Consider the following 14371-nt stretch of genomic DNA (forward strand, 5'->3'; position numbering starts at 1 on the left):
TTTAATCTATAGAAAAAATAATTGCACTTTTAAATTAATTAATAAACAAATTCGTATATTTTATTGCAGAGATTCAACAACAGAAGAATCAATTGGAGGCTACTGTGAGTCAATGGCGTGACTATAAAGATGAATACGAGAGACTCAGCGACTGGTTGCAACAGTTTGATATTCTCATCAAAGCTCAAAAAAATGCTCTGTTGCCAAATCTGAAGGAAAAGGAGAAACAAGTGAAAGAAGTAAGAGAATTGCTCGATAACGTAATAAAAGGTCAAGAGCAAATTGATAAATTCAATAAAACGGCTGCCGGTCTACTTTCGTCTCACTTGGATACTTATGTCAACAACCAGCTGCGACATTTGAATTCACGTTATCAGGTGCAAGTGAATCTTGCAAAAGATGTATTAAACAAAGTTGAGACCAATCTAACTCAACATCAAGAATATGAGAGCAATCTCGAAAAAGCTCGTGACTGGATCGAGAATGCCAAGCAAATTATACGTCAAGGAACAGAAGCTGCCTCGAGTAGCAGTCGCGAAGAATTACAGAATAGACTTGATAAAATCCAGGAATTATTAAGAAAACGCGAGGAAGGTCAAAACTTGATACATCTCACTGTAAATTGCGGCGAGAAGGTCATGAGAAATACGCGATCGGATGGTCGTGAGGAGATCAACGCTCAGTTGAAAGAAATTCAAAATGATTGGGAGCGCCTGGTAAAAAAGATCTCAACCACAAAGGTACATCTTGAGACGAGTCTGTTGCAATGGGCGGATTACAGTTCGTCGTATTCGCAGCTGCAGCAGTGGATTAGCGATCGCGAGGCTAAGCTACAGCAAGTGTGCGAGCAGAAAGTTTCCAAGGCTCGAAAAGGCTTAGTTGGATTGAGCTCTTTGGCAATTGGAGAAAGAAAGGCAAATTTGCGACAAACTAACAGCATTGTACAGGATATCGTGGCGTTCGAACCAATGATTCAATCAGTAACCACAAAAGCTGAAGACTTGCAACAAGCGACGCCGGCCACGGAAATCTCTATTAAATATGAGACTCTGAGCAAACAAGCTCAAGAATTATACGCGAAGCAAAAGGAGACTGTCGAACAGCATCAGGCTTTTATCGATAGCGGTAATGAATTTGTTCAATGGATACGAGCAGCCAAAGAGAGACTCGGCAAATGCTCGGAGCCTACGGGAGACAAGGAATCTTTGGCTAGTAAAATCACACAGCTTAAAGTTTTACAGAGCGAATTACCTGAAGGTCAGAAAAAGCTGGAGAAAGCTTTAGAACAAGGCAACGCCGCCTGTCAGATTGCAGATGCTGAAGACAAAGAAATAATCGAAGAAGAAGTAGCACTATTGCAAGAAGAATACGATAATTATGTGTAAGTAAAATACAATAAATAAATTTAATTTTTTAATACAAAAAGATATAATATGACATATTATTATAAGTTTTTATATTTTTGTATTTTTATAATATTTATACATATATATAATATATTTTATTTATGTATTATATAATTTTTTTATATTTATAACAGAGACTCGCTGAATAATACAAAGAGTTTACTCGAAATCGGCATAGTGAAGTGGACTGAATACGAAGATCAGTTCTCCGAAGCAACAGAATGGCTTACGCAAACTGAACAATTAGTTCAAACGTTTAATAAATTGCAAGATAGTCTGCAAGAGAAGAAAAACGTTCTCGAACAATTCCAGATTCATTTGCAAACGTTGTTTGATTGGCAAAAGGAGTTAGACCGCTTGAACATGAAAGCTCAGATGTTGTTAGAAACATGTGCCGACACGAGAATTTCTAATGCAATAACGCAACTGACCACTAAATACAACGCACTACTATCTCTGGCTAAAGAAATAATGCGACGATTAGAATTACATTATCAGGTAATGTATTATTTATTATTATCTAATTGTTTTACGTAAATATTTAATATACTGTATATTTCTTCATTATACGAATATAATGATACATATAGGTGTATCATCATTTTTTCTTAAATGTTAATTAGGAGCACCAACAACATAATACTTTATACCAAGAGTGTCAAGATTGGATCGAGCGCACACGAGACAAATTAAGCGAGTGCAAAGATATTCCCAGTACATTAATCGAAGTTAACAATAAGTTACACACGTGTAAGGCTATTCGACAGACGTTGGAACAAGGTCAGAATAAATTGCGTTACGCTCTGGAATTGAAAGAGAAAGTCATCATGAACACGGAACAAAACGGCGCAGCAAAGATTCAAGAAGACACCGAGAACTTAAAAAGCGAATTTGATAAGCTATTAATCGACGTCGAAGATGTGAGACAAAGACTATCAGCAAGAGCAAGTATGTTGGAGGAACTCAATAAGATTCACCGACTTATTTCGGATTGGTTGGAGGAAGTTGAAGGCAAAATTCAACCAGGAGACATATGTAGAAACGATCTCAGTGAGAAACGCGCTGTGTTAGAAAAATATAAGATTTTACAAAAAGATATTCATGGTCATGGTGAAACGGTGGATCGCTTGAAGATTCGTCTTAGTGAAAACCCCAGTATATCGAAAAGTCCGTACGAACTAACAATTAATAAATACGATAGCTTGAAGAAATTAATTTCCGAAAAAATTCATGTAAGTAGAACTTTTTTAAACTTATTACAAACAGGAATGTAATATAATAATATTGTAATATTGTTACTTTGATTGTTTTAGAATTTGGAAGACCAAGTCAAAGATCACGAGAAATTCCAACAAGCTCTGAACGAGGCAGGTGACTGGGTACGTCGTACAAAAGTCGAACTTCAACAATATAGTGATACTCATGGCGAAAAGGAACGAATTATCGAACGAGAGAATAAAGTCAATCAAATCATCTCGTCTTTGCCAAAAGGTGACACGTTGATCTCGAAAGTGATTGAGCTGAGCGACGTTGTAATCTCTAAGACGGGACCCGAGGGCCAAGATGCCATTAAACAAGACATGAGACAAATACAGGCTGACTGGAAGTCCTTGCAAGCACAATGTCACGATTCGCAACGAACTCTTGCCAATTGCATCTCAAGCTGGTCCCAGTTTACGAATACGTTAGACGGCATGAGACAATGGATAGACCACTTTCAAAAAAAGATTGCAGACGAACAGACTAAAGATAACAAAACTCCAGAGGATTTAAAACGTTGTAAATATTTGGTAGAAGAAGCAATTAAGCAAAAACCAGTTCTGGAAGACTTGAATGACAAATGTGAAGCTTTATTGGAGATTAGTGCTTGCAGCTGGGCGCGAGATAAGACGGTACAATTGCAGTCAGCATACACGACATTATTGACCGACGCGCAAGGGCTTATCTCCAAAGTCGAGAAGAATCTCGCTGATCATACCGAATTCTTAAAAGCCAAAAAGGAGATGGAGGATTGGTTACGTACTGCTCAAGGTTCAGTAGAAGATTGTGTCGGTGTAGGAGATACGGTTTGGGCAAAGGACAAATTAGAAACCTTGAGGGTGAGTTTTATAATACAAAATGTTTTGCAGGAAATATTTTACCAAATCTATTACTATATTATTTTATTAATCGCATTAGTAAAAGAATATATCATACAAATATAAATTTATACGTGTCGTATTTTTTCTTCTAAGTTAGATATATATTTTTTTAAATTTAAACACTAACAAAAATATTAGAATAAACTCAAATAAATACTATTTAATGAATTTATTAATTAAATATATAGATGCGATAGCGAAATTTAAACAAATACAGATAAATAAATTTTATTTAAAATTATTATAATAAGCATAGTAATCTAGCTTTGACCGTAGAGGCTTAGTAAATCGTAAATTATTACGGTTTCCCTATTCTTGTTAATTTATAATTGACGGTCGTAATACAGAATTCTAATATTTGTTACGTCAGCCTGAAAATAGACGTTATTACTACTTTAGATAAATGATTGTGAAGAATATTATTACGTCGACTCGCCATTAGAGGTCTATAGATGTTCGCAATGTTTCTCGCAAGTGCTGAAATACGCGCATATCTGTATATATAGAATCTTGATTTAATAACTAAAACAGGCGTCTAAGGTAGGTTTCCATTACAATGCCTTACTGATGAGTCCAGTAGTGGAAACCGGGACGAAACGCCAACTCGCGTATATTCTTCGCAATCATACTTTTCACAGATTTTAGATTCATCATTACTTTAACATTTAAATTGTTAAATTTTAATATATGTCTTCCAACATATTATTAAAGATCTAATAAGATGCTATATAGAAGCATCAAATAATTGTTAGATATGCGGTAGCAATTTAACTAAAAAAAGTGATATTACTGCGGTAGTTGTTTAATTGTTGCGTTGTAAGTCTGGAAAAAATTTTCGGCACGTGATTGGTGACTACATACGCGGTATATAAATTCACACATTATAATAAGCATAGTAATCTAGCTTTGACCGTAGAGGCTTAGTAAATCGTAAATTATTACGGTTTCCCTATTCTTGTTAAATTAAAATTATTTTAATTTAGCTGGTGGCAACGCGCGTGACGGAAGGTCAACATCTACTATCAACGTTGCAAGATGCTTTTGCAAAAGCAATTAACATGGCTCTTCCGGAACAACAAGACCAATTACGATCGGATATGGCTAATCTACGTTCGAATTGGGAACAATTAAGCATAGATCTTACTACGGTTCAAGCTAAAGTAAAGTCGGTTTTGAGTCGCTGGGAGGATCATGCGGAAGCGCATAATAAATTTGCAAAGTGGTTAGAAGAGAACGAGGAAGTCGTTAAAGGTTCTTCGGATACAAAAGGCGAGTTTGGTGAGATGAAAACAATGCTCGAACGATATAAACATATTCAAGAAGAAATTCGCGATAAAAAATCAGACTTAGATCATCTGATGACGGAAGCAACGGAGCTATCAGCATGGGCGAAAAATAACATGACGCTAAACGAAACGAAACATTTATTAGATCGGTGGAAGGCATTAGCCGAGCTTGTTAGCGAGAAGAAAAAGCTTATGGAAAATGAAATACAAGAGTACAATGCGTATCATGCTGCCTTACAAGAAACAGAAAAATGGCTATTGCAAATCTCTTTCCAACTAATGGCACACAATTCTCTCTACATCACCAATAAAGAACAAACGATCGAACAAATCAAACAGCATGAAGCATTGTTAGATGAAATTCAGAAGTATCAGGAAGTATTAGACGAACTAAAATTGAAGGGTTACGGTCAAATAGATAGATATGTCGGTGCGAATCCTACTATTAGATCAATTATAGAGATGCAATTGCAAAATGTTCAGGATAGTTACAATTCGTTGTTGAACACCGCCCTGCAAATCAAAAACAGATTAACGGAGTCTCTGACTAAGTTCCAGGAATACGAGAACACTCTGGAGAGTATCATGAAGAATCTGGACATGTACGAGATGGAAATGACTCAAGAATTAGAGGCTCCATTGAACAACTTAACTTCTGCCGAGCAGAGCCTCGAGAGTGCTCGAACTCTACATAACAAGCTGCAAGCCGAAAAAGCTCGATTGGCATTAGCGGTGGAAGCTTGCGAGGCTGCGGCGGCATGCGTCTCTAGACCCGGAAGTCCTCTTGATGCTCCACCTATTCAAGTCCCCGCGAGAGAAGTCGAAGTCAGAACAAGACTCGATGATCTCATTGATCAGGTATGTGCTTAGTAATTGTATACATTGAAAATTAATTAACATAATAAAATTTTATGTAAAATACAGAGAATGCGAAACACACATAAATGACTTATCTAACATTGTCTAATTTTTTCATACATAAAAATTTTCTATTTCTATTAAATGTAATGCAATATAAATAGAAATTTTGAAATCGTACGTATATTTATGTAAATTATATTATGTGCCTTATTAGATGCAGACGCATTTGGCAAACGTGATGAAAACGGTGGGTGAACTGGAGGAGCAACTGCGACAAAAGAATTCGCTTCGTGCTTGGATTAATCAGCAACGGGCTCTCTGCGCTGAATGGAAATCACGACCAGCGAAACTTCGAGAAGAAGCTGCCCAGGCCGAGTTGCAGGCAATGAACGAATTGCTCACCAATGTAGGCGAACGTCGCACTCGAGCATTGACAGAGTTATCGATCCAAGAAGAGGATCACGATATTGAAGAAGGATTGAACAAATTGGAAACCGAACTGGCTGAAGCTATCGCCGGGAAACAAGCGGCACAGGATCTTATCCAGAAATACAGATCACAAGTGCAAGATATTCAAACATGGTTCGATGGCCTATCGAAGAAAGTCGACATGATTGAGAAGGGTAGCGGATTGACTATCAATCAAAAAATATCAAATATCAAGGACATTACAGTCGAATTTGAATCTCAGGGAACAGAGAAATTGGCAGAGATAAAGAAACTAGGCGACCAAGTAATGGACTCGGTCAGTAATCTAGATTCTCAACAAATAGAAGAACAAATCAAGTCGGTAGAGAGACGATACGTAGACATTGGTAAAAAGTTACAAAGAAAGGCGCAGGTCTTAGAGATGACGGCACAAGGCATCGAAGCAACTAGACGAGAGATCGAAGAGAATCGAGAGTGGATTAAGCAGAAAAAGCAACAAGTAAAGATGCCTGAATTGCTTGGCTTTGAAAGTAAACAAGCGGAAGAAAGACTTCTCACTCTCAAGGTAATAATTCCTAATTCTTCTTGTTATTTTCTCCTAGAAAAATATCAATATATATATATTATTTTTAAATTATAATATTATGTTTTACAGGCTATGTTGAAAGAAGCAGATGGAAAGCAATTGATTATAGATACATTGGAAAAGAGAGTCGGAAATATGCAGAACGAACTGGAAACTAGCGAACAGCAACAATTAGAAGCTGACACGAAATCTTTGCGCGGCGAACAGGTTGAATTATGCGCCATTTTAAGGGAAGAAATATCCGTCGCGAATGCGGCGGCTGATGCACGTCGCAAATTAGAGACTGATATTAAAAAAGCACGAAATTGGATAAAATCCAAAGGCAATGATTTAAAGAAGCTCAGCGGATATCTGCCTTTGAAAGCTTCGAAAGTTGAACAAGATATCGCGCAACACAGCGGATTGGAAGCGGATATCGACTCCTTTAACGAAAGCAATCTTAAAGATATTCTTAAACAAGGACACAGTTTGCTGAAAGATTGTAATGCTGACAGTCGTGCCAAACTGCAGACCCTTCTGGACGATCTAAGTAACGATTACGAGGAGTTGAAGAAGGAGGCGAAAGAAAAACAAGCCTCGTTAGCAGATCTTCTCCAGGGACGCAAGGCTTTTGAAAGTGAATTAGACAAATGTCAACGATGGATTAAGGAAGCTGAAGTGGCTACCTCTTCTGAGTTGCGACCTACCAGTCTTGACATTCTTCGTGAACAACTTGCAAAGGTATGTATATATCCCTTATAAAAAAAGAAAAAAATTTTGTCGAGATTTTGACGCAACTGGCGAAAGCAAGTTCGAGAAAGGAGGAGCAAACGCGCGGCGATGAACAAGCTAGCAACCCTTACTTTGGACCAGTTTTTTAAAGGCAACCCTATTCCGTCGTAAAGAGTGAATATTAAGCTACGATCTAGTGAAAAATTATTGAATTACGCAATGGATGTATTTAATTAATGAACAAAACTCACTCTCTTTACCCTGGATGCCAGAGTTGTAACTTTAAAGATGGCACCCTACCATTTTTGTAATCTACAAATCCTTCCCTTTCCAACGGTAGCTTTTATAAACATACGCGATGGGTCATTTTTTCAAAACTTTTTAATAAAAAACGTTGTAATTAATGATATTCCTGACCACTTTTTTTAGACACCCTTGCGGTTTAGTGTTGCTCTCAACACAAACTTCGATTTTTTAAATATTTTATCTGCACATGGGATAGGTGCACAAATTTGCGATGGAATCTTGTACTGTATAAATATCCTTTGCAAAGTATATTTAAAGACTATAAATATTTTTTCCTTTTTTACAGTACGATCGGTTGAAGAAAGAGGCACGAGAATACGGTGACGATATAGAAAAAATAAATCAACAAGGAAAATCAATTTTACCGACTGTGAGTGACGCCGATAAGCAAGAATTGAGTGAACAATTGAAAAATATGAAAGAAGCTCATGGACGAGTGGCCGGTGTGATAAATGAGAGAGCAATCGCACTTCAAAAGAGTATAGATGAAGCTGAAGAAGCTGCCGCACGAGTATCGGAGGCAATTCAATTCATGACAGACATTCAGAAAGAACTTCATGATCTAAATAAACCGATCGGTGCTCGTGTGGAAGATGTGGAAGGAATGTTGGCCGCTTATGAAAGAATTTTGGACGATCTTAAAGCAAATAAAGCCAAATTATCTGATCTTCAATCCGCTAATATAGGAGATCTACATGACGTTCTAGCTCAACAAGATGATTTAATAAGAACTCTCGAAGCGCAAATAGCGAAACTTCGTCAGTTGCTGCTATTACGTCAACAATTTATCGCTTTAATTGCAGAGATTACTACTTTCATTGCCAAATATACTGAAATTGTTCGGGATATTGAGAAATCCGGGCAAACAACAGAAGAGAAAATTAAAAGGTAATTGCAATTGTGAATATACAATATATTAAATAAACAATGTATCTTATATTTTAAGTAAGAATTTAATTTTCTTAATAATTCATTAATTATTAATTTAATTATTAAAAATTTAACAGGTATGACGACGCTATATTAAAAATTCAGGAATGCGAAGCTACTCTCGCTAGTGCGACGGACAAAGGACAGCAAATAGCGGCGGAAGGTTCGGTTGTGGATAGGAATAATGTGACGGATCAGTTGCAATCGTTGAAGCAACAATTACAGGCTCTCCGAAGGGCAGTAGAAACTCAAAGAGAGCAACACGAACTGGCGGCAGCTGAGCATAGAAGACTCGCTAGTGAATTGGCAGATATCCTTGACTGGCTTGAGAGCAAGGAGAAGGAAGTTAAGTCTAGGCCACTGTTGGAGAGAGATCCGGCGAGCGTCGAGGAGGAATTAAAAAAGCATCATACTCTTTGCGCTGATGTAAACGAATATTTAGATAGAATCAGAAATTTAAAGGAATCACTGCGACATGAAGAAGGAATGCCTGGATCCTTAAAGGAGATGCTAAGCGAAGCAGTTTCCTTATTGACATCCTTACCGCGAGAAATGGAAGAGCGTGGAAATTATTTCGAAAGTAATATGCAGATGAGATTGGATTACGCAGCTCTTACAGACAAGCTTCACAGTTGGGCTCGTGAAGCTGAGATTCGGCTTGAGAGTGACAAAGAGGGACTCGATTTTGAAAACATTCTTAGTGATCTGGAAGAACACAAAGTGAGTTCTTCTTATTATTTTTACTACAGTACTTTTATAACTAGATTATTAGAATTATTTAAATTGAGATGTGTGAGAGATTAAAAATTTTGACAGTTATTTACAAAGTTAATATTGTCGTAAAGAAATAAATTTAATTTTTGTCGTATTTTTAGATATATTTCAGCTCTGAATCTTCGATACGCGAACTCGTGTCACAACAGATTCAACAGGTGGCAGATAAAATTTGGCCGTCTTTGGATAGTTATGAGCAAGAGGAACTAAGTGCTCAACAACAGCAGCACACTCAGTTGTTAAAGAACACCCTCAATACGGCTAAATCACAACGTTCACGGTTAGAACAGGGTGCTGAGATGTGGAGGGATTATACACAGAGCTTGGAACGTGTTCGCGCCGTTATCAGCAGAACTAGATTCACGGATGAACCAGTCACGACACTAGCTGGATTGCAATTTAATATTCAGAAAATCACACATGCCCTGAATGACATTCAGGTGTGTTAAAAAGTACAGATAAAAATATTTTTTCTTCCTTTTTGTGATTAACTACATATTTTTTTATATTACATAAAATTAAAAAAAGTAAAATGAAATCTCAATTGATATTGAATCATATTGAATTCATATTTATGATATTTGCAATAAAACATTTTCTATGTATAAATAAAAAAATATGTTTAAAAAATTGTAAACAAATTCTTCTTTTTACACTCGCATACATATATTTAAAAGAAAAATTAAATTACTTTATATGCGATATACAAGCTATGCTTGATAACGATTAATTAGATACATTTTTAATGTTTTTTTTTTATTTTTTCGCAGAATCAACAATTCGAATTAGATCTCCTAAATGAACGTGGACAAGAAGTCCTCCGACTCGCAGATATTAACAACAAGAAAGCGATAGAATCACAGCTCTCTGAGATCAATTTAGAATGGCACGAATTAGTTTCGGGACTTGAAGGACGCAGGAATGCACTCGAGGCATTATCACAACATTGGGAAGACTTAGAAGCTCAGTGGGCTCTCATCGAATCACGATTGACCGCAACTGAGGAAAAAAATAAACTCGTCGATACAGTGGTGCGATCGAAACAACATTTACACGACACTGTTAAAATATTAGAAGTGAGTAACAATTTTTCTAATATGAATAAAATAATAATTTGTCTATTAAGCAAAAGTTAATCATAAACAATATAAATGTACAATTAGTTTGACAATCAATATCAGAATAATCTATCTTATACGCTACGTATATATGCTCTACGAATTCAAATAAATTGCATAAAAATAGCTAAAAATATTGAAAGTGGGTTAAGCATGTTTCGCAATTATTGACATGAGCATAGATAAAACTTCGTATAATAATAGAAAATATGTACGTCACGCGAAGTATACTTTTTAATCCTTTAAATGGCTATATAATGTCGCATTTTATGTGGATGCACATTCTTATCGATTTACCGGGCGCTAAGGGTACAGATATACTATTAGTTCTATCTTTCTCTTTTCCTGGTGCACCCTCTTTATAAATGCCGAACGTGTCAGACTTGCACAGCCAGGCACCACAGGTGCTCGGCCCTCCAAAGCTAACTACTTTAGTCGTTCACGAATTATCAAAGCGTGATGAACGCTCGTAAAAGACGAACATATAAACGATATTTTTACATTTATAAAATATGCCTCGATATTTTTATAAATAAATATTTTTATTTAAAGTTTAATACGTGCTAAAAAATTAAAATATATTGAAAATTTTTTGGACATGATACAAAATGACCAAAGACAGTTAATACGTTCTTGACTTTGTTACGGACAGGAACTCGTAACAGAAGCCGAAAAACTTAAACCTGTAACGGAAGAAGTGAAAAGCTTCGCAGGACCTGTACTCGCGTATCTCGCAGCGTTTACGGAAGCACCGGCACGAAATCTTGAGAAACGCCTTGAGAAACTACAAAAATCCGTCGAATCGTGAGTCAAAGTGCATCACATTTTGCTTTTATATCTGCTCAGAATATGGACCAGCACCGCCTCATGATCGCTAGCCAACTAAGTCAATTCAATATTATCTTATCGTTAATTAACATAGGTAGTCAAGTGATAAACATTTTTACAGGTAGATCGATAATATAAAAATAATAGAATATAATTAACAATTAATATTTATTCCATGTATTCTATAGCAAAGAATAGCAAATGTTCTGCATTTTATATTGCATTCCGGAATTATAAAATTTTTCAAATTTTAATATCACGATTATAATGATTATATTGTAATTTCAGAAATAAAATATACATATACTTTTACTATTATTTAATACGGAGAATAAAATTGATAATATTTTTAATGTAATCATGAAGGTTTAATTTCTAGTTTACAACATTTTTTATATTTATCTTATTATAATATTTTAAAAACTTTATAAGTTTTATAATAATTTATGTTTGGATCTTTGGGCTGGCAATAAAAAGTGCTATTTGGGTCCTTCTGCGAGCAGATTTGCATGTGCATGTATAAATGTGCAGTTGAAGCTTTTGCTTATATGTTCCCTTTTCCTATGATATATACATTTTCTATTTCAGCAATTCTACATTTTATCGTTATTATATTTATACTGATGTATCAGTATTTCTATTATTTCTTTCAGGTGATCGTATCATTTTAATTTTTTGCATATCGGTATATTAATTAAAAATAATATATTATAATTAATGTGTAAGGTACCTGTTTTTTTTTTAATTTTGACATTTAGGAGAAGATTGTGAAAGATTTTATGAGAGCATATTTCTTAATAAGCAAAAAGTAGTCGAAAATACCGACGCGGCGCAAATGTGCTGCAATTTTATTTTAATAAAAGGTTTTAAGACTGTTTTATCGTACTACGACGCATCCAAATCATTGCCAAAACACAACGCTAGCATTTGACTTTTCGGTCGCAAAGTCAGTAGTGAAACAGTTGGTCAATGAGAGAGGAAACTAAAATACTTGTATAAAACGATAGTGCCATTATTTCAAAACGAAACATATTATAACATATTACGAATTAACGGCGAAGATTGTTTTAAGAAGAACTATAGTAAAACTGTAAAAGAATGACAGTGGCAAATATTTTTGTGAGAATTATTAAGGTAAATTTAAATTTTCATATTACTTATAACTACAATGTCTTTCAAAATTGAGCTGTTACATAGTATAATCACGATAAAATTCTCCGACAAATTTCCAATCATTAGTCGTCATATTCGTGTTTCAATTAACGATTACATAATGTTGCGTAAAAATTACAAATCAAATACGTAATAAGAGTGGCCACGCAATGTGAGTGCTGATCCAAATTTGACGTAATGCGACTAGCGCCACAAAATGGAGTATAAATAGTACGTAAATATAAATAACTTGCAGACATTCTCATATGCAATTATCTAGTGTTAGATATGCAATTATTTAACAGTTTTTATTTATTCTTCGGCTAATATATTTATGTAGAATTAATTTTATTCGATCGCGAAAATATTAAGGAAAGGCAAACGAAACATTTACGATTTGTTTACACAATTTTCTAATCTTAAAACATCTATGCAGTTAACCTTTTTTAATTAAATCTTTTAATTGTAGATAAAGAAATTCAACAATGAATTAGATTTTATTACTTATTGGTATCACCAAAATCTACACTGTAAGAAATAAAATGTTAATTTTAACTCAAAGACGTTGAGTAGATTTTCTGAGACATGCAAAAATATTAACATTAACACAAAAATGTTAATCTTAACATTTTTGCATGTCTCAGAAAATCCACTCAACGTTTTTGAGTTAAAATTAACATTTTATTTTTTACAGTGTAATTAAAAAAATCTTTTATTCTTTTTATCGTTGATTTTTTGATGATTTTCTACGTTTTTTTGTTAAAAAAAAAAAAGATTGACACAAGAGCTTGTAATCAAATTAAATAAGTCGCGATCGCTATTTTTCAATATTTGCGAAAGTTAAATCACGCGTGCGCACATATAATTGACATTTAGCCGTGATCATCGATATTTATCGATTCATCATCGTTTCATTAGCGCGCTGCGCTACGTCACCAACAAATCTGTCATATGACGTAATACGGACCGTATAACACTGTAAAAACACTCAATATAAGACAGCTGAGGAAGGTCGATATGCGTTCCCAAGAGAAAACGTGTCCATGGCCCCTACCATACTTTTTTTGTCAACCGTAGTAGCATCATGCAGTGTCAGTTCATTCAGTCATCATCGTACCGGCATCGACGACGTGTCGCGCACGATGCTAAGAATCGTATTTTTCGTTGCATCTTTCTGCAGACGCATTATCGACGCTGATTACGTGTTTGAGTGCTCGCGTTTAAGCACTCGCGGATAACGCCGGCGTGCGGCGTTTTGACGTTTTGCCAGGTGGCGGATTGTCATCGGGCATGACGTCTTATTTCGATGTATTTACATCCGATTTCGCACGTGTTGTGTTGTCAATGTTGGAAATGGCGTAATACCATTTGCACGAAGAACGTAACGCACAAATGAAAAACTCTGGTGAATACTAACACTTCCAACAGATATGAGCTTACGTTTTGGAAGACACACTCTTCCCAGGTATATATATATATATATATATATATAGGATACACACAGAATTTTTTTTCTCTTTTTGTTCTCGTCAAATATCAACGAAAGAAAAGAGGCGATCGTATTAGTTCAATGGGAATGTATCTGGATTACGTCCTCCAATTGCAACTTAAAACGATTACTTAAACTTGCGAAACCTCATCTCTCGTATGGCGCAAACGTCGTAGTTTCGCATGCGCGCAAAGCGAAACAAACTATATGTACATATATTAGTACGATATCGACGCACGTGTATCGTACTCAGAATCAGAGACAAATTTCAATTAAAAGAAATTTATAATTGGAGTTGAGAACACTGGAGTTTGTTTTATATAATACTTTCATATCTTGCATATTATTCAGAGA

The 14371-nt window shown here is 35.4% G+C and overlaps 1 protein-coding gene across 2 annotated transcripts in view; it reads left to right on the forward strand.

The window, feature by feature from the left end:
* Positions 1-14371, forward strand: part of Msp300 (Muscle-specific protein 300 kDa) — a 57716-nt gene that overhangs the window by 35375 nt on the left and 7970 nt on the right. For both annotated transcript variants that reach the window (XM_018540327.1, XM_018540326.1), the window contains 12 exons: positions 70-1381; positions 1541-1904; positions 2030-2638; positions 2720-3505; positions 4531-5691; positions 5909-6688; positions 6779-7429; positions 8013-8614; positions 8734-9376; positions 9532-9870; positions 10201-10506; positions 11201-11352. In XM_018540327.1, coding sequence (XP_018395829.1) covers positions 70-1381; positions 1541-1904; positions 2030-2638; positions 2720-3505; positions 4531-5691; positions 5909-6688; positions 6779-7429; positions 8013-8614; positions 8734-9376; positions 9532-9870; positions 10201-10506; positions 11201-11352 — 7705 coding nt within the window. The remainder of the gene's footprint in view (positions 1-69; positions 1382-1540; positions 1905-2029; positions 2639-2719; positions 3506-4530; positions 5692-5908; positions 6689-6778; positions 7430-8012; positions 8615-8733; positions 9377-9531; positions 9871-10200; positions 10507-11200; positions 11353-14371) is intronic.

Source organism: Cyphomyrmex costatus, unplaced genomic scaffold, assembly GCF_001594065.2.
Source record: "Cyphomyrmex costatus isolate MS0001 unplaced genomic scaffold, Ccosl1.0 scaffold241, whole genome shotgun sequence".
Lineage (NCBI taxonomy): Eukaryota > Metazoa > Arthropoda > Insecta > Hymenoptera > Formicidae > Cyphomyrmex > Cyphomyrmex costatus.